Source organism: Pagrus major, chromosome 13, assembly GCF_040436345.1.
Source record: "Pagrus major chromosome 13, Pma_NU_1.0".
Classification (NCBI taxonomy): domain Eukaryota; kingdom Metazoa; phylum Chordata; class Actinopteri; order Spariformes; family Sparidae; genus Pagrus; species Pagrus major.
Genome location: NC_133227.1, coordinates 16,458,870 through 16,477,868, shown reverse-complemented (window position 1 = coordinate 16,477,868; position 18,999 = coordinate 16,458,870). Strand labels below are relative to the sequence as shown.

The following is an 18,999-nucleotide window of genomic DNA, read 5'->3' as shown; positions in this document are numbered from 1 at the left end:
TCACACACCACTGAACGCCAAGGGCTCTTTCCATATGATGTTCACCCAACGCCATGTTCAGATCTTTGGCAGCCTCAACACATTCCTCCTTAGGGATTGTGGCCATGACTTCCTCACTATTTGAGATGAACTTATGCAGCCGAAGTTTGCCTGTGCTGCAGAGTTCTCTTGATTCCTTCACTAGTTGGATGGCTTGGCTTTGAGATGTGACACTTGCTAGCCCATCGTCAACATAAAAATTCCTTCTGATGAACTGGATGGTGTCTTCACTGAATCTTCCCCGTCCTTCATCAGCAAGATGTCTTAGTCCAAAGTTGGCGCAGCCTGGGGAAGAAGCCGCACCAAACAGGTGAACTTTCATTCGGTAGATAGATGGCTGAGCTTCCAGATTTCCATCCTCCCACCAAAGGAAATGTAAGTAATCTTGGTCTTCTGCCTTGACATAGAACTGGTGAAACATGCGCTCGATGTCACACATTATCGCCACAGGACCTCTACGAAAACGACAAAGGACTCCAACTAAGTTGTTTGTCAACTCAGGACCGGTTAGTAGGTGGTCGTTCAAAGAAGTCTCCTGAAACCTTGCAGAACAGTCAAAGACGATGCGGATCTTTCCAGGCTTCTGCGGATGATACACTCCGTGATGGGGAATGTACCACGCAGGAATCTTGTTGATGTCTTCTTCAGGAACCCTTTCAGCGTCTCCGCGAGCTATGTCATCCATGAAGGTTTTGTAGTCCTAGTACTGTTTGTTTCTTTTCAGCTTCCTTTCTAGGCATCTGAGACGATGGACGGCGCATACCTTGTTGTTTGGTAAGTTAGGTCTCTCCTTCTTGAAAGGTCGCGGCATCTCATAGTGACCGTCATCATTGAGCCTGATGCTCTCTTGCATCTGTGACAGGAATCTGAGGTCTTCTTGGGAGATGCTTGTATCTCCTGAAGTTCTTTCCACAAAGTCAGACTCCAGGACCTTAATGACATCTACAGGTGAGACTACTTCCTTGATCAGTGTTCTACAGACATAATGCACTTCACTTGTGACATCTGAAGCCAACTGACAATCTGGAATGACTTGTTTCACAACAACTTGGTGACTTACTCCTATTGCATGTCCATAATCAAGACGGAGGTTGCCATAGCCTACTATGCTCCAGCCCAGGTCTGTTTTCAGTCCGACTGGCTGATTTCCTTCACCAGGCACCACCTGTCTTGGAACGAGAGCTTGAGGACAGTTGTAGCCAATTAACAAGCCAACGTCACAACTTTGTTGAGGAGCCATCTCAGCTGCGATGTGTTCAAGGTGAGGCCAAACTTTAGCTGTCTGTGGTGTGGGAATATGTTCTCTGTTTGCAGGTATAAAGTCTCTCGTATATGTCACCGGCAGAGGTATTACCTTGTCTAAGTAGAATCCTCTTACTTGCAGACCAGTAACTCTTCTGCATGGCACAATGGTGTTCCTTGAAGCCATGGTGGACAGCTTTAACTGAACTGGCTCATTTTTTGCGTGCAGAGCCTTTGCAGTTTCTTCAATGAGAACGGTTGTGTCACTCTGTGTATCTAGGAGTGCGTACACAAGAATTTCACAATCAGGCTCACTTGTGGCTGACACCCACACTGGGATGATAGTGGATGTATGAGTGTCTTTAATGTTCTGTATGACTCTGTTTGACGTTGCCTCGAATGAGGGTCTCATTGCTTTGTCTTGTCGCCATTCAGTGCTTCTGTCCTTTAGCATCTTTGTTTCTTTAGTGCGATTATCATGGAGGCAAGTTGGATGTTTCTTCTCACATATATTGCAGGTCTGTCTCCTTTCACATTCTTTCGAGCGATGACCGGATTGCAGACAGCCGAAACACAACTTGTTTTCCTGGACAAACTTAACTCGTGCAGAGACGGTTTCCTCCATGAACTTGTAACACTTGAGTAAACTGTGACCTGCCTTCTCACAGAATACACAACTTATAACAGCAGTCCTTTCATCTGCATTTGTTGCAAGCACCTTTGCTCCCGGACCTCTGTTCCTTGAGACCTTGATCTTCTCACCTTCACTTGGCTTTAGAGCATGGAGAGACGTTATTGGGTTGCAAGCGATTCTGGCTTCACGTGTGACAAACTTAACAAAGTTGCTGAAGCTTGGGAACTCGTGACTTTGCTCTTCCGCTTCCATGACCTTTCTGTTCCATCTAGAGGTCAGCCAATCTGGAAGTTTAGCGAGTATCTTCTGATTCTCATTACAGTCGTTGAGCACTTCAAGACCCTTGATTTGAGACATGGCCGTCTCACAGCTGCGGAGAAAGTCAGCAAGTTCTTGAAGTTCCACACTGCTCTTGGAGTTTAACTTGGGCCATGAATCAAGCTTGTCCCTGAAAGCTTTGGCGATGAGGAATGGATTGCCATATCGCTCTTCGAGGATGGTCCATGCTGCACGATAGGCTGACTCTGTGCCTAGCAGGAAGTAGCTCTCTATGGCTTTCTTGGCTGTGCCACTCACATACTTTCGTAGGTAATATATCTTTTCATCACCTGGTATGTTCTAACGGTCAATTAGCGTCTGAAAGGAAACCTTCCAATCATTAAACCTGAGTGGATCACCACAGAATGTTGTTGGTTCAGGTATAGGAAGACGACTTGCACTGATGGACTCTGCAAACACTCTCACAAGAGCTGCTGTGCTATCTTCTCTCCCTAGCAGTGTCATAGCGTGTGGTGGAGGCTGATGCTGAGACAGGGTACTTTCACTTTTAATTGCTTCCTTCAATTTCAGAGACATGTTGATGGAGCAGTTGATCTATTTCATCATCTGAGCGTTCATTTTGCTCATACACTTGCTGTCGCGCTTTGGCAGCCTTTAACTTCTTTACTGTCTCCAATCGTTCCGCTTCTCTTTGCTTGGCCTCTAGCACTCTTTGCATCTCTGCATTTTCAGCCTCAAGTCGTTCGAGTTCTTTGATATGATGTTCCTTTTCTAACAGTACCTGCAATTCAGCTTCATTGGCGGTGACTTCAGCGGCAGCTTCTTGTCTGTGAGCAGAATACTGGCTTGAACGTCTGGATGTGACCCTTGAGTTGCTTCGAGAATGAACCGAAGACCTGGCGGACTTGGACTTGGTATGGTGAGAGATACTTGTTCTTTCCGTTAACTTGTGAGCTCTTTGACTTCTTTGTGGCTCTGGCGAAGAAGTGTGGTAAGCAGCTTCGATGCCTTCCGATGCTTGTGGTTGCATGTCTGTCTCATGCTGCTGTATGTCTTCACCACCACCATTTCTGTCACACTCAGAAAAGGGTTCAATGTCTGACATTTTACTTTGATTAAATCAGTTAGATTTAACTGTGTGTGTGTGTGTGTGTGGAGATAACCTGCCGTGTGGTTTCTCCCTTGCCATGCTCTGCCAGGTGGTGTCTCATTAAAAGGGTACCGTGTAGAAACAAAAAACAAACAATGAGCCCGCTTCACTGAAAAGGTAGGTAGGAACCAAAAATAAATAAGAATGTATTAACTGACGTGGGCAGTTACATGCTGTGTATTTCGACTGTGTGCTGTGTATTTCTGCTGTGCTCTTTATTTCTACTGTGTATGTATACTGTGTGCTGTGTATTTTGACTGTCTGCTGTAGGGCTGCAACGATTCGTCGACAAAAATCGATAATAGAAATAGTCGACAATGAATTCCATTGTCGCCAAACGTGTTTTTCCAACAGAGTGAGGCATCTCATTTAATTACAATCTCTGCCGAGAGTCGCACGTGCACAATAGCGTCTAGCGGTAACATACACAGAAATGGCGGCGTCCAACACATTAGCTACGTGTACCAAAACTTCTAAAGTTTGGGAGCATTTTAGCCTGGATACGGCGAATAAAAAGAACTTGCAAGGTTTGTAAAGCAGACCTTGCGTATCACGGCAGCACCTCAGTGATGTACGAACATTTAAAGAGAAAGCACGTCGGGCAGTTGAACGAAACAGTCTGACTCGCCTCGGTAAGATTCAAGTAACATTCAAGCCAATACGTTTTGTTTTTGATGTACATTGTATAAGCATTTTTTCGCTTTAAAAGAGAGCTTTAACGTTACGCCTGACAAACGTATTTTAAATTAAATGCATGCAGTCCGAAGAAGAGAGCCACCATGGACCCCTTTCTGCAAAAGAGGCAGATGTGCACCCCGCAACAGGCGACTGCCCTCACTGAGTCAGTATTGCAGATGCTGATCTATGATATGAGGCCGCTCTCCGTGGTCGATGGTGCCGGGTTTCAACAGATGATAGCCCAGTTCAACCCAAACTACATCCTGCCATCCAGAACCCAAGCATGTGGATATGCTGACTTTCCTCAGTATGAATAAACTGAATGACATAGCCTGAGCCTCATGTTGATTTTAAACCTGGTCTGTCCACCATGACAGGTTTGGGTCCAGGTTGTATCACACAGTCCATGTTTACAACTTGAATTTGGACAACTCTGAATGCTTTATTTTCAGCTGTGTATCTACAAACGTCAGTTGTTAAAACCGTTAGATTTCAGACTGAGAATTGTAAAGTTCTTTTGCAATAGACTGTGCAGTTGACCACTGAATGTACTTCACAAAATGCACTTAATATTTGTTTTATTACTGTTTTACTGCTGCTAATGTGCCTGTCCTTGGTTTACAGGAAAAAATGTTTACTTGATTTTAATTATTTATTTTTTATAAAACACATTTGCCTGTCCTTAAAAAATGGACAGAGGTTTATTTATTTATGGATTTATGTCTATACTGACCGAGCACTGTGCCTAATTGGTTTTAGATAGGACATTTTTATTTACTTTTTGTATGAATCAGCAGCAAAGTTGAATAAAAGATGCATTTTTCATTGAAGTACCCATCTTTCTTGTTTATCATTTGCCACATAATTAAAGCAACTTCATGCTAAATTTAAGAAAAAATTAATAATTATCCGACTAGTCGACGAATCGTTTCAATAGTCGGTGACTAGTGGACTATTAAAATAGTCATTAGTTTCAGCCCTAGTCTGCTGTGTATTTCTACGGTGTGCTGCGTATTTCTGCTGTGTTTCTACGGTGTGCTGTGTATTTCTGCTGTGTATTTCGACTATGTGCTGTGTATTTCGACTGTGTGCTGTGTATTTCTGCTGTGTATTTCGACTGTGTATTTCTGCTGTGTATTTCGACTGTCTGCTGTGTGTTTCTGGGTATTTCTACACTGTATTTCTGCTGTGTGCTGTGTATTTCGACTGTGTGCTGTGTTTCTGCTGTGTATTTCGACTGTGTGCTGTATTTCTGCTGTGTATTTCGACTGTGTGCTGTGTTTCTGCTGTGTATTTCTACACTGTATTTCTGCTGTGTATTTCGACTGTGCTGTGTATTTTGACTGTCTGCAGGGTATTTCGACTATTTCTGCTGTGTATTTCGACTGTGTGCTGTGTTTCTGCTGTGTATTTCTACACTGTATTTCTGCTGTGTATTTAGACGGTGTGCTGTGTATTTCTGCTGTGTTTCGACTGTTTGCTGTGTATTTCTGCTGTGTTTCTACAGTGTACTGTGTATGTATACGTCTGCTGTGTATTTATATTGTGAACTGTATATCTATGCTGTTCATTTATACTGTGTATTTCTGCTGTGTATTCTGTGTTTCTGCTGTGTATTTCGACTGTGCTGTGTATGTATACTGTGTGCTGTGTATATATATTGTGTATTTGTGCTGTGTATTTCAACTGTGTGATGTATGTTTCTGTTGTGCATTTCTACTGTGTGCTTTTTATGTTGACAGCGTGCTGTGTATTTCTGCAGTGTATTTCGACTGTATTTCTGCTGTGTATTTCGACTGTGTGTTTCTGGGTATTTCTACACTGTATTTCTGCTGTGTGCTGTGTATTTCGACTGTGCTGTGTATTTTGACTGCTGCGTATTTTGACTGCTGTGTATTTCGACTGTGTGCTGTGTATTTTGACTGCAGTGTATTTTGACTGCAGTGTATTTCGACTGTGTATTTCTGCTGTGTATTTCTGCTGTGTATTTCGACTGTGTATTTCTGCTGTGTATTTCGACTGTGTATTTCTGCTGTGTATTTCGGCTCTGTTTCTGGGTATTTCTACACTGTGTTTCTGCTGTGTGCTGTGTATTTCTGCTGTGTATTTCGACTGTGTGCTGTGTTTCTGCTGTGTATTTCGACTGTGTGCTGTGTATTTCTGCTGTGTATTTCGACTGTGTGCTGTGTATTTCGGCTGTGTATTTCGACTGTATTTCTGCTGTGTATTTCGGCTGTGTATTTCTGCTCTGTGTTTCTGGGTATTTCTACACTGTTTCTGCTGTGTGCTGTGTTTCTGCTGTGTATTTCGGCTCTGTTTCTGGGTATTTCTACACTGTTTCTGCTGTGTGCTGTGTATTTCTGCTGTGTATTTCGACTGTGTGCTGTGTTTCTGCTGTGTATTTCGACTGTGTGCTGTGTATTTCTGCTGTGTATTTCTGCTGTGTATTTCGACTGTGTGCTGTGTATTTCTGCTGTGTATTTCGACTGTGTGCTGTGTATTTCGGCTGTGTATTTCGGCTGTGTATTTCGGCTGTATTTCGGCTGTGTATTTCTGCTCTGTGTTTCTGGGTATTTCTACACTGTTTCTGCTGTGTGCTGTGTTTCTGCTGTGTATTTCGACTGTGTGCTGTGTTTCTGCTGTGTATTTCGACTGTGTGCTGTGTTTCTGCTGTGTGCTGTGTATTTCTGCAGTGTATTTCGACTGTGTATTTCTGCAGTGTATTTCGACTGTGTATTTCTGCTGTGTATTTCGACTGTCTGCTGTGTATTTCGACTGCTGTGTATTTCTGCAGTGTATTTCAACTGTGTACTGTGTATTTTGACTGTCTGCTGTGTATTTAGACGGTGTGCTGTGTATTTCTGCTGTGTTTCTACAGTGTACTGTGTATGTATACCGTGTGCTGTGTATTTATATTGTGAACTGTATATCTATGCTGTTCATTTATGCTGTGTATTTCTGCTGTGTATTCTGTGTTTCTGCTGTGTATTTCTGCTGTGTATTTCGACTGTGCTGTGTATGTATATTGTGTACTGTATATCTATGCTGTTCATTTATACTCTGTGCTGGGCATGTATACTGTGTGCTGTGTATTTCGGCTGTGTAATTCTGTGTATTTCGACTGTGTGCTGTGTATTTCTGCTGTGTATTTCGACTGTGTGCTGTGTATTTCTGCTGTGTATTTTGACTGCAGTGTATTTCGACTGTGTATTTCGACTGTGTATTTCTGCTGTGTATTTCGACTGTATTTCTGCTGTGTATTTCGACTGTGTATTTCTGCTGTGTATTTCTGCTCTATGTTTCTGGGTATTTCTACACTGTGTCTGCTGTGTGCTGTGTATTTCTGCTGTGTATTTCGACTGTGTGCTGTGTTTCTGCTGTGTATTTCGACTGTGTGCTGTGTTTCTGCTGTGTGCTGTGTTTCTGCTGTGTGCTGTGTATTTCTGCAGTGTATTTCGACTGTGTATTTCTGCAGTGTATTTCGACTGTCTGCTGTGTATTTCTGCTGTGTATTTCGACTGTCTGCTGTGTATTTCGACTGCTGTGTATTTCTGCTGTGTATTTCGACTGCTGTGTATTTCTGCTGTGTATTTCGACTGTGTATTTCTGCTGTGTATTTCGACTGTGTATTTCTGCTCTGTGTTTCTGGGTATTTCTACACTGTTTCTGCTGTGTGCTGTGTATTTCTGCTGTGTATTTCGGCTGTGTATTTCTGCTGTGTATTTCGACTGTGTGCTGTGTTTCTGCTGTGTGCTGTGTTTCTGCTGTGTGCTGTGTATTTCTGCAGTGTATTTCGACTGTGTATTTCTGCAGTGTATTTCGACTGTCTGCTGTGTATTTCTGCTGTGTATTTCGACTGTCTGCTGTGTATTTCGACTGCTGTGTATTTCTGCTGTGTATTTCGACTGCTGTGTATTTCTGCTGTGTATTTCGACTGTGTATTTCTGCTGTGTATTTCGACTGTGTATTTCTGCTCTGTGTTTCTGGGTATTTCTACACTGTTTCTGCTGTGTGCTGTGTATTTCTGCTGTGTATTTCGGCTGTGTATTTCTGCTGTGTATTTCGACTGTGTGCTGTGTTTCTGCTGTGTATTTCGACTGTGTGCTGTGTTTCTGCTGTGTGCTGTGTATTTCTGCAGTGTATTTCGGCTGTGTTTCTGCTGTGTATTTCGACTGTCTGCTGTGTTTCTGCTGTGTATTTCGACTGTCTGCTGTGTATTTCGACTGCTGTGTATTTCTGCAGTGTATTTCAACTGTGTACTGTGTATTTTGATGGTGTGCTGTGTATTTCTGCTGTGTTTCGACTGTTTGCTGTGTATTTCTGCTGTGTTTCTACAGTGTACTGTGTATGTATACCGTGTGCTGTGTATTTATATTGTGAACTGTATATCTATGCTGTGTATTTCTGCTGTGTATTCTGTGTTTCTGCTGTGTATTTCGACTGTGTGCTGTGTATTTCTGCTGTGTATTTCTGCTGTGTATTTCGACTGTGTGCTGTGTATTTCGGCTGTGTATTTCGGCTGTGTATTTCGGCTGTATTTCGGCTGTGTATTTCTGCTCTGTGTTTCTGGGTATTTCTACACTGTTTCTGCTGTGTGCTGTGTTTCTGCTGTGTATTTCGACTGTGTGCTGTGTTTCTGCTGTGTATTTCGACTGTGTGCTGTGTTTCTGCTGTGTGCTGTGTATTTCTGCAGTGTATTTCGACTGTGTATTTCTGCTGTGTATTTCGACTGTCTGCTGTGTATTTCGACTGCTGTGTATTTCTGCAGTGTATTTCAACTGTGTACTGTGTATTTTGACTGTCTGCTGTGTATTTAGACGGTGTGCTGTGTATTTCTGCTGTGTTTCTACAGTGTACTGTGTATGTATACCGTGTGCTGTGTATTTATATTGTGAACTGTATATCTATGCTGTTCATTTATGCTGTGTATTTCTGCTGTGTATTCTGTGTTTCTGCTGTGTATTTCTGCTGTGTATTTCGACTGTGCTGTGTATGTATATTGTGTACTGTATATCTATGCTGTTCATTTATACTCTGTGCTGGGCATGTATACTGTGTGCTGTGTATTTCGGCTGTGTAATTCTGTGTATTTCGACTGTGTGCTGTGTATTTCTGCTGTGTATTTCGACTGTGTGCTGTGTATTTCTGCTGTGTATTTTGACTGCAGTGTATTTCGACTGTGTATTTCGACTGTGTATTTCTGCTGTGTATTTCGACTGTATTTCTGCTGTGTATTTCGACTGTGTATTTCTGCTGTGTATTTCTGCTCTATGTTTCTGGGTATTTCTACACTGTGTCTGCTGTGTGCTGTGTATTTCTGCTGTGTATTTCGACTGTGTGCTGTGTTTCTGCTGTGTATTTCGACTGTGTGCTGTGTTTCTGCTGTGTGCTGTGTTTCTGCTGTGTGCTGTGTATTTCTGCAGTGTATTTCGACTGTATTTCTGCAGTGTATTTCGACTGTCTGCTGTGTATTTCTGCTGTGTATTTCGACTGTCTGCTGTGTATTTCGACTGCTGTGTATTTCTGCTGTGTATTTCGACTGCTGTGTATTTCTGCTGTGTATTTCGACTGTATTTCTGCTGTGTATTTCGACTGTGTATTTCTGCTCTGTGTTTCTGGGTATTTCTACACTGTTTCTGCTGTGTGCTGTGTATTTCTGCTGTGTATTTCGGCTGTGTATTTCTGCTGTGTATTTCGACTGTGTGCTGTGTTTCTGCTGTGTGCTGTGTTTCTGCTGTGTGCTGTGTATTTCTGCAGTGTATTTCGACTGTGTATTTCTGCAGTGTATTTCGACTGTCTGCTGTGTATTTCTGCAGTGTATTTCGACTGTCTGCTGTGTATTTCGACTGCTGTGTATTTCTGCTGTGTATTTCGACTGCTGTGTATTTCTGCTGTGTATTTCGACTGTGTATTTCTGCTGTGTATTTCGACTGTGTATTTCTGCTCTGTGTTTCTGGGTATTTCTACACTGTTTCTGCTGTGTGCTGTGTATTTCTGCTGTGTATTTCGGCTGTGTATTTCTGCTGTGTATTTCGACTGTGTGCTGTGTTTCTGCTGTGTATTTCGACTGTGTGCTGTGTTTCTGCTGTGTGCTGTGTATTTCTGCAGTGTATTTCGGCTGTGTTTCTGCTGTGTATTTCGACTGTCTGCTGTGTTTCTGCTGTGTATTTCGACTGTCTGCTGTGTATTTCGACTGCTGTGTATTTCTGCAGTGTATTTCAACTGTGTACTGTGTATTTTGATGGTGTGCTGTGTATTTCTGCTGTGTTTCGACTGTTTGCTGTGTATTTCTGCTGTGTTTCTACAGTGTACTGTGTATGTATACCGTGTGCTGTGTATTTATATTGTGAACTGTATATCTATGCTGTGTATTTCTGCTGTGTATTCTGTGTTTCTGCTGTGTATTTCGACTGTGCTGTGTATGTATATTGTGTACTGTATTTCTGCTGTATATTGTGTATTTCGACTGCTGTGTATTTCTGCTGTGTATTTCGACTGTGTATTTCTGCTGTGTATTTCGACTGTGTATTTCTGCTCTGTGTTTCTGGGTATTTCTACACTGTGTTTCTGGGTATTTCTACACTGTTTCTGCTGTGTGCTGTGTATTTCTGCTGTGTATTTCGACTGTGTGCTGTGTTTCTGCTGTGTATTTCGACTGTGTGCTGTGTTTCTGCTGTGTGCTGTGTATTTCTGCAGTGTATTTCGGCTGTGTTTCTGCTGTGTATTTCGACTGTCTGCTGTGTTTCTGCTGTGTATTTCGACTGTCTGCTGTGTATTTCGACTGCTGTGTATTTCTGCAGTGTATTTCAACTGTGTACTGTGTATTTTGATGGTGTGCTGTGTATTTCTGCTGTGTTTCGACTGTTTGCTGTGTATTTCTGCTGTGTTTCTACAGTGTACTGTGTATGTATACCGTGTGCTGTGTATTTATATTGTGAACTGTATATCTATGCTGTGTATTTCTGCTGTGTATTCTGTGTTTCTGCTGTGTATTTCGACTGTGCTGTGTATGTATATTGTGTACTGTATATCTATGCTGTTCATGTATACTCTGTGCTGGGCATGTATACTGTGTGCTGTGTATTTCGACTGTGCTGTGTAATTCTGTGTATTTTGACTGTATGCTGTGTATTTCTACTGTGTGCTCTTTATTTCTACAGTGCACTGTGTATGTATACTGTGTGCTGTGTATTCATATTGTGTACTGTATATCTATGCTGTTCATTTATACTGCGTGCTGTGTATTCAACACAGTCTCATCCCTACTCGTCACATACTGATGTTTGGTCATTTCCCCCTGGCGTTGATGTTCTCAACGTAGAGGGTCATCCGATAGATTTGAATGCAAATCCCTCATCGGTGGATTTTGACGCAAGGGGGTTAGCCAAGGTGCGGTTTGCCTGCGCTGGAAGTTTCGGTTTTAGGTGATGCATTTTGTGTTACAAATGTTTATCTTGACTTGTATATATTTTTTTTATTTAGCTCCTGAGTAAGTGGAGTTGGATAACAAACAAATAAATAAATAATAAGAAGACATATTTTCATTCAGGCAATCATTTATCGTGCATGGTGCATCACATTGGCCAATCAACTACTTCAACAGTGATATATCATTGTATGCGACGCTCCTTAGGACCATTGCGTTTTTCGACATCCCGCGTAAGTATTGCCTGCTATCTTGAATTAGCATGAACTCATCAAAAGCAAGCAAATTATGCTGAAAAGTTGTTGCCAGTTGTAGTTGTTTGTTGGTAATGTTTAAGCGCACTGTATGCGATTTCATAGGATAGAGACACCATATAACAATCTCTTTTTGCACCAAATGCAATTTGCTACATAGGGTGCTACACATAGTTAGCTAAGAGTTAGCCAGGAGAACGCGCTATTTTTTTCTAGAACGATGAACTGAATGCAATTGAGTTGCTAGTCACTGAACTAGCTCAGATTATGTGAGGTTCAAATCTGAATAAAAATGATGCATTCAAGTTAACCCTGGCAAGTTCATGTCACAACGCCATCAATTGCCAGACTTCAATTAAATTATTTGCAAGCTCATAAACATCCATGTACACCAAAGATACCATATAATAGGGCTAGGTTAAGTATAATGTTATAGCTTGAATAAAATGAACTGAACGTGAACTAGTTCAAAATTGAAATGGTGTATTAGAAACGTGAACTATTCATTTTTAATCTGTGAACTGAATTTTTAACTTTCATGTGAAGTATGGACTTACACAACACTTAAAGTATTCATATTGTAATTTGTAGTTTGGTGATCTATTCTATATATTGATTTTGTTTTTCTCTTTCTCAACAGGTTCCTTAATCCCTGTCACTTCCAATTAGCTTCACTGTACTTCTTGATTAGCAGCATTCTATAACAAAAAAGGCACTTTTAAGAGCCACGTTTGTTCTCTCTCTCTCTCTCTCTCTCTCTCTCTCCACCAGCCAGCCATCAAACAGCAAGCAAGGTGTTAGGTGGATTAAGAGGGACAGCGATGGAAACATTATTTATGGCAGGCCCAGATCATCCCGAAAACAAGCAGGTCAGATTTGTTTTACATTCATGTTAATTAAAATATAGACTTTATCTCCAGATCTAGTTCATCTTGGAATTGTATACAACATGATCACAAGTCTTGGGTCTGAATTAGAACATATCTGAGGTTATTATTACATACCTGTGCCTAGCATCAAGGAAATTGAGACGCTAAAAGTTTGTCATTGAGTGTAAAAAGCAACAGCTTTTTTGCTACAGCAGGTCCCAGTCACAGCCAGAGTCGGAAGACTGGTGTCTCTCATCAAGTCATGGCTCCAGAAACCAGTGGGGAAGTGTCCAGTGACTTTCCTTCAGTTACTGCTGGTATGTTCTTTATTTTGTCTGCACTGGTGCAAAACAGTATGTTCATTGATTACGATAGGAATGTACATTTCATATTTTTGTGTTCGAATAACAGATAGATAACAGCTATTACACATTTCAAAATGACCGTTAATCAATGCCATTATCTTTTGTTGTTATAAGCCGTTGGTTTTCAATATTGTGCATTGTCTTAACAGAGTCTTTCCTTAAGAGCTTGAGCGCTTACTGGGTAAGGACCTGTCTGTGGATGAAACACCACCTCAACGCCTCAACCGACTGGTCAACTCGAAAGAGTCTGATCTCAGGGTAGTGGGCGAAAGAGAGACCCAGGCTGGTGAACACCATGGTGGGCGAACAACATGTGGCAACTCGAGTCTGCCAACAATGTCAAGACCATCCAGCAGTTATCCGCTGTTGTGACTGCCGACCACACCCATTCCTCTGTGGCCAGTGTGACGTCAGGGTCCATCAAGATCAAGTTTTCCACAACAGGGATTCAATGACGCAAGGTTTCTTTCAACCATTGCCACCGACAACCTGTGTTGTGGAGAGGGTTCTTACCCAGTGTGGTAAGTTGTAGTTTTTGAGAGTCCCCTTCTCAGACTATTTTTTTTTTTTTGTCAGTTATCACCTGGAAAACTAAATACTGATTTCTGATCAGTCGATGAAGCCATGAAGTCCATCTGGTTTCAAAATAGCTGCCAGTAAATACATATGTTATGCTTTATTTCTCATACATGTTTTTTTTTTTCTTCTAAGAGTGTCTTATACCTTTGGAGATGCCAGAGAGAATATGCAGTTGTCCACGAGGATCATCTAGTGTCATCGCAGGAAAGTCCATAGTTGTGGTTACAATGAATGGTAAGAACTTCGGGGGTGGGGGTAGGGTCAGTTCTTTAGAAGTGGCTGCAGAATGTCACCCACAGCTATTTCCTGATCTTGCCCCATATCAACTCTCCCTCTCACTTTCTGTCACCCCTCACTGCCCTAACTGAATGAAAAGGGTAAGCCAAGCTTGTATAGGTTAGATGGTATTTGGCCACACCCAGAAGAGCCTAATTCTTTGTGGCATTAATTCTGCACAGTCCCGGAAGCATTCCTTAGACAAGAGCTTTGGGTCATATTAACATGAAGGTACCATGCAGACGCTGCAAATGTATTGCCTGTACGTGATTATACCAATGCTTGGCTTCAGCTTCACATTGTGACCACATACCTTACACCCCATCTAGACCACTGCGACTTTTGTCGTTCAAATGTCAACAAGAGGACTCAGTCTAGACTTTTCTCCTTTGTGCTACCTCAGTGGTGGAATGAGTTGTCGACTAGTGTTCGCTCTGCTGATAGTTTTGAGTCTTTCAAAAGGAGATTGAAGACACATCTGTTCACCTTATATTTACCCAGTTAAATGTCCTAGTCATATTTCAACATATATAGTTGAGTTGTATGTAGTGATATTTGTTGGTATTGTTGGTAGCTATAAGTATTGTTGGTAGTTTATCATTTCGTTACTTTTTTAGTCTGTTTTGTTGCTGATGGATCAGGAAAGGCCACAGTAATGAAGAGGACCAACCAAGGATCTGGTTTGTATGAGTGATGTTTGTTGCAAAATTGATTTTTAACGCCTGCAACATCAATGAGGGTTACTGGTGTTAGCACCTGTTCCTATTCCCTGGGATTTTATAGCTTTGTATTCTCTTCTTAGCTTATTTTATAATTTACATAATTAAAATTACAATTTGATGTTAATTTTGATTGTTGTATTTTTGTATGTCGCTTTGGACAAAAGCGTCTGCTAAATACCACAAACATAAGCACATACCAGCTCGGTATTCGCCCTGTCGTCCATTATCCCTTACATATATTTCTTTCTTTTTCCAGGGAGATATGATCTCAAATTGCCTGAGATTCGATGCGAAGCCTCATGGAGTCCTGGACTGGATGACATTATCTCCAATGACTACTGGCCTGCCACCTCTCACTTTTTAACAGTATATGCTTTGGATATCCTTTTTTCTTTTGAAGAGGTCAAGATGGCAGCACCAGGGATATCAAGCCAAGCATTTTTAAGAATGCTGGACAGACGGACTGTCCGCTTTGGCTGTGTAAGTATTTGTGGAAATAATCACAGAAGAGTAACTCAAGAGATAATACTGTGAGGGCATGCTAATGATATGAACATGATACATGAACATTAACACTATATTACACTACATTTATACACCTGTGACCCTCGGTCACAGTTCTTTTAATTTCTTGTTCTCTTTTACTGTTCTCTTTTGAAACAGACTGGAAACATCACAGCAGACAGCTTCCGGACAAGCTTTTTGGAGTGGGAGGCTGTCCGATTTGAAGTGGAGAAATTGTGTAGGGAGGACCACTTCGACTGCCCAGCGTGCAGCCCAGACATGCTTGCTGTCTCAGTTGATGGGAACCGCAAGCACTATAGGTTCAAGAGTGCAGCAAGGTAATTACTAAATCTTGTGTTTGCATTGACAGCTCATCATTTTGAAAGTAACTGCTGTGAATCTGAAAACTGTATGAATATTGAAAGTCTATGTATGTCTTTTATTTAGATCTGAGGAACAAGCCATCTTTGATGGCGTCTTCATCGCTAAAGATGAAGATGTTGCAAGATTCGTGGACTATGTCCATTCCGCAACCAGTCATGTAAATTTGCACAACTTCACTATATTTACCTATAAAACAAAGAGGACATTGTTTGAACAAATTTGGACTGTTAACCATCTTCCATGTTTTAGGTCTCTGGAAGAGGTGTCTGTGGAGGGCAGTGGTCAGCGGCGCGTGAAACGTCTAACAAGTCATCAGGAAAAACGGACGAGGAGGGCCTGGAACTCGCTGTGTCGTCATGGGGTTCTCCTTTGTGCCCTCAATATGTTCAGGGGGGAGATTTTTGCCTACCCCCTGTACCTCCAAAAGCAAATTGCCTGTAAGCCAGTGACATTTTTTGCTATGGATGTGGCATGCAAGTACTGGCCTTACCTCCGGAGACTGGCCGAGAAATGCCCTGAGCTTCAGGATCTCCTCACCACGAGGCCATTTCTTTCGGTTTTTCATGCCAAAGCTCACGATTTCAAATGTGAGGTAAGAAAAAACGATTGTCAATGAGATGTTCTTTCCCTGAAAACCTGCATAAGATTGTTGCCACTTAGGTTGTCTTTTTTGTTTTCTTTTGTAAAGGTAAAATGGAGTGGAGCGTATCAGGAGGGGGCTGGTTCGACTCTTGGGGAGGAGGTGGAGCAGTGCAACGCCTTCCTCTCGAGGATTGCTGTTACGACGAAGCACATGTCAAAAGCAGGTATGGTAACCAGTACATTTTGATCCTGATGACAATGGTGAGCCACTTTGAGCTCATGCATATATGCTGACTCTGAAAATATAAAGCTCAGAATATTCAACACAGATGGATGGATCGATTACAATACCATCATCCTATTTTATTTGAAGTGAGGATAATGAGGGGCAGTGTGATCAAAAAAATGTACTGTTGTTGGTTGGGCATACCATACCATTATCGCCTACTGTTCCACATCAGAGTACCATTCACCTACTGTCCTGCCATAGTACTCTATGCCATTTGCCTACTGTCCTGCGCCACTGTTTCATGCTACTTCTTCACTATCCTGTGCTATTTACCTACTAGCCCTTTCATGGGACAGTAGTCAAATGGCACAAGACAGCAGGTTAGTACCATAGTACTATACTGTAAGTTATTATCTCGGAAAAGTTTGTGGTACCCAACAAGTCTGCACAGTTTCTTCTACTACTGCTTTTTGAAAGAAGGGTGATCTCATATTTTTGATGTTTGCAGGACGCATTGACATGCTGACGATCATGGCCATGCGCTGGAACCAACAAAAGTTTGACAACTTGGCTTCCACCCTTGCCCGCAGATATCGGAAGGTAAAGACACCAGTTTTCCCTCCTGCAACATGCATAGCAATATTGTAAAATAAAGTGGCATTTATCACAAAAATATAGGGAAGACTTGCCCAGATATTCAATACAGTGGAATATACGGATGGTTCCATATGTAGTGTCAATTGTATTTTGTGTCTTGATATAAAATATTAAATGTTGTTTACACATTTCATACCACATATATTGATAGTCCACGTATATACGAATATACTGTATATTTAATCAGTGTTGTATGTGGTTTCCTAATAGTGAAGGCACTTTACATTCCTTATCAAGAATATTCAACATTGTCATTTGTTATTTGTGTTTAAAGGCCACAATAACCCTTCAAAGCCAGTTGCATAACTTGGAGGCAATGAAAACGGAAATGGACATCACAGACAATCAACTGGAGAGCTGGATCATTGATATCAATGAGTGGGCAGAAGGTAGAATATACTGTTTTATACTGTTTGATATGCTGCTTGATGTATCACTTCTGTGCTTGTAGAATTATGAAACCCCATGGGGACAGTAAAGAACCTAACTAACCTAACTATACTCACCCTTAGCTAAAAGTGTAGCCTCTCAGTTACAGAGAAATATGAAAAGATTGTTGAGGCTCACTTGCCCATACACCAGAAATAATATTTTTTTCATGGAATCAAGAAGCATATTTCTTATATCTTCATTTCTTCTTCTCAGCAACAACATCTCCAAATGATGCTGATGTTGCCGCTGTGGCCAGCTGAATCGAGGAGCTGGTGGCAAGTGTTAAGAGGAGGTCCCAGCGTCTTTATAAAGACAATGACGGGTGCAAAGGATGTGCTCGGATCCGCCAAAAGATCAGGGAGGAAAAACAAATCTTAAATTCTGCAGTGGAAAAATACAACACCATGGTTCCTAATGCAGAAAACCTGACCTTGGACACCATTCTGTCTGACAAGATTGTTTGGCCATGGCAGCTTCCACACGGTGGTATGTACACAATTCCGTTGACTATGTGAAATAGTCACATAGTGGCACAAAATCTGTCATGCCTCGATTGTAACCCCAGAAAATCTTTAAATACTAATCTTAAATACAACTGACTTATGTTTCATCTATGTATTCCAGACTCTGTAGATCTAAGGACGAAGAGGAAGGCGTTTGACATGGTGATGGCAGTAAGGAGACTTGAGGAGGAGAAGAGGATTCTTATTGCAGAGATGAACAATCATTGGAAGTCTCTTTGCACCCATGCAGACATCCTGAAACAGATGTCATCCCAGCTCTCTAATATGACATCAGGTATGTATTTAAGTTATACTTGGCATACATTACAATATATCTGAAAGTTTCTAATTAATAAAGGCTCAATGTGTTTTTACGTGTAAGGTGAGACGTGGGGCCTGCTTCAAGATGGGATCCAAGGTCTACAGAGCTTGACATTGAAGAACTTGCAAGCAACAGCATGGCAAAGCATGCAAAGAACTGTTATGTTCAGGTTCTGACTGAAACACAAATCAACTTTGACAGTGATTCTGAGGACCATACCGGTAGTGACTCTGGGCAAGACTAGACAGCATTGTCATGGCCAGAGTCCTTCTTTATGCTGTTGTGTGTTGGGGAGGCAGCATTAAGAAGAGGGCCGCTGGGACAGGCTGCTAAGGAACGCCTCTGTGTTTGGCATGGAGCTGGAGTGCACCACATCTACTGTAGAAAAAAGTCTCTTTCTGACCCAACCATCACATCACTTTTTCTATTGTCTAGTATCCACTATCCATCTCATTGTCTTACAGGCTACATTAGCCCCTCTACACAATCTGGACTGTGGTCCTAACATTTACCCCTGTTGGCTTGTATTATCTTTCTCTAAGCAATTCTATTATGTTCACACTCGCATAGTCATATTTAACAACATACACAGCTTTGCACTGTTTACTTCTGCACTACCACCACTGCAAAACACTCCATAGCTGCCCCTCAAGGTCAATGTATGTTATCACTTGACATGCTCTTCACTTTTTACATTTGTCTGAGTTATTTTTGTTATGTGGTCGGTATGTCAGACTGTTCATAGGTTGTTTTGTATCCTGACTCTGAGCCCATGCAGTGACTTTCATGATAGAATTAGGCCTTATTTTAATGCTGTGCCCTGAAGATCTTGCCAGTTTATTGATCTTATGTAATTAATGAATACCTCCACAT

The 18,999-nt window shown here is 41.6% G+C and overlaps 1 protein-coding gene across 2 annotated transcripts; it reads left to right on the top strand.

The window, feature by feature from the left end:
• Positions 1-12,479: 12,479 nt before the first annotated feature.
• Positions 12,480-18,710, top strand: LOC141007645 (uncharacterized). Of its 2 annotated transcripts, XM_073480023.1 has the most exons (9): positions 15,267-15,355; positions 15,465-15,558; positions 15,651-15,993; positions 16,090-16,207; positions 16,721-16,812; positions 17,144-17,258; positions 17,515-17,787; positions 17,926-18,099; positions 18,187-18,710. In XM_073480023.1, exons 1-7 carry the CDS (start codon positions 15,316-15,318, stop codon positions 17,559-17,561), a joined length of 849 nt encoding a protein of 282 aa, XP_073336124.1. In that variant the 5' UTR covers positions 15,267-15,315; the 3' UTR covers positions 17,562-17,787; positions 17,926-18,099; positions 18,187-18,710. The 2 variants fall into 2 exon arrangements, with proteins under 2 accessions (XP_073336123.1, XP_073336124.1); XM_073480022.1 differs by lacking the exons at positions 16,090-16,207; positions 16,721-16,812; positions 17,144-17,258; ... (1 more) ...; positions 17,926-18,099; positions 18,187-18,710 and adding exons at positions 12,480-12,571; positions 12,784-12,888; positions 13,086-13,457; positions 13,648-13,749; positions 14,770-14,993 and having other exon boundaries at positions 15,177-15,355; positions 15,651-15,921.
• The last annotated feature ends 289 nt before the right edge of the window (positions 18,711-18,999 follow it).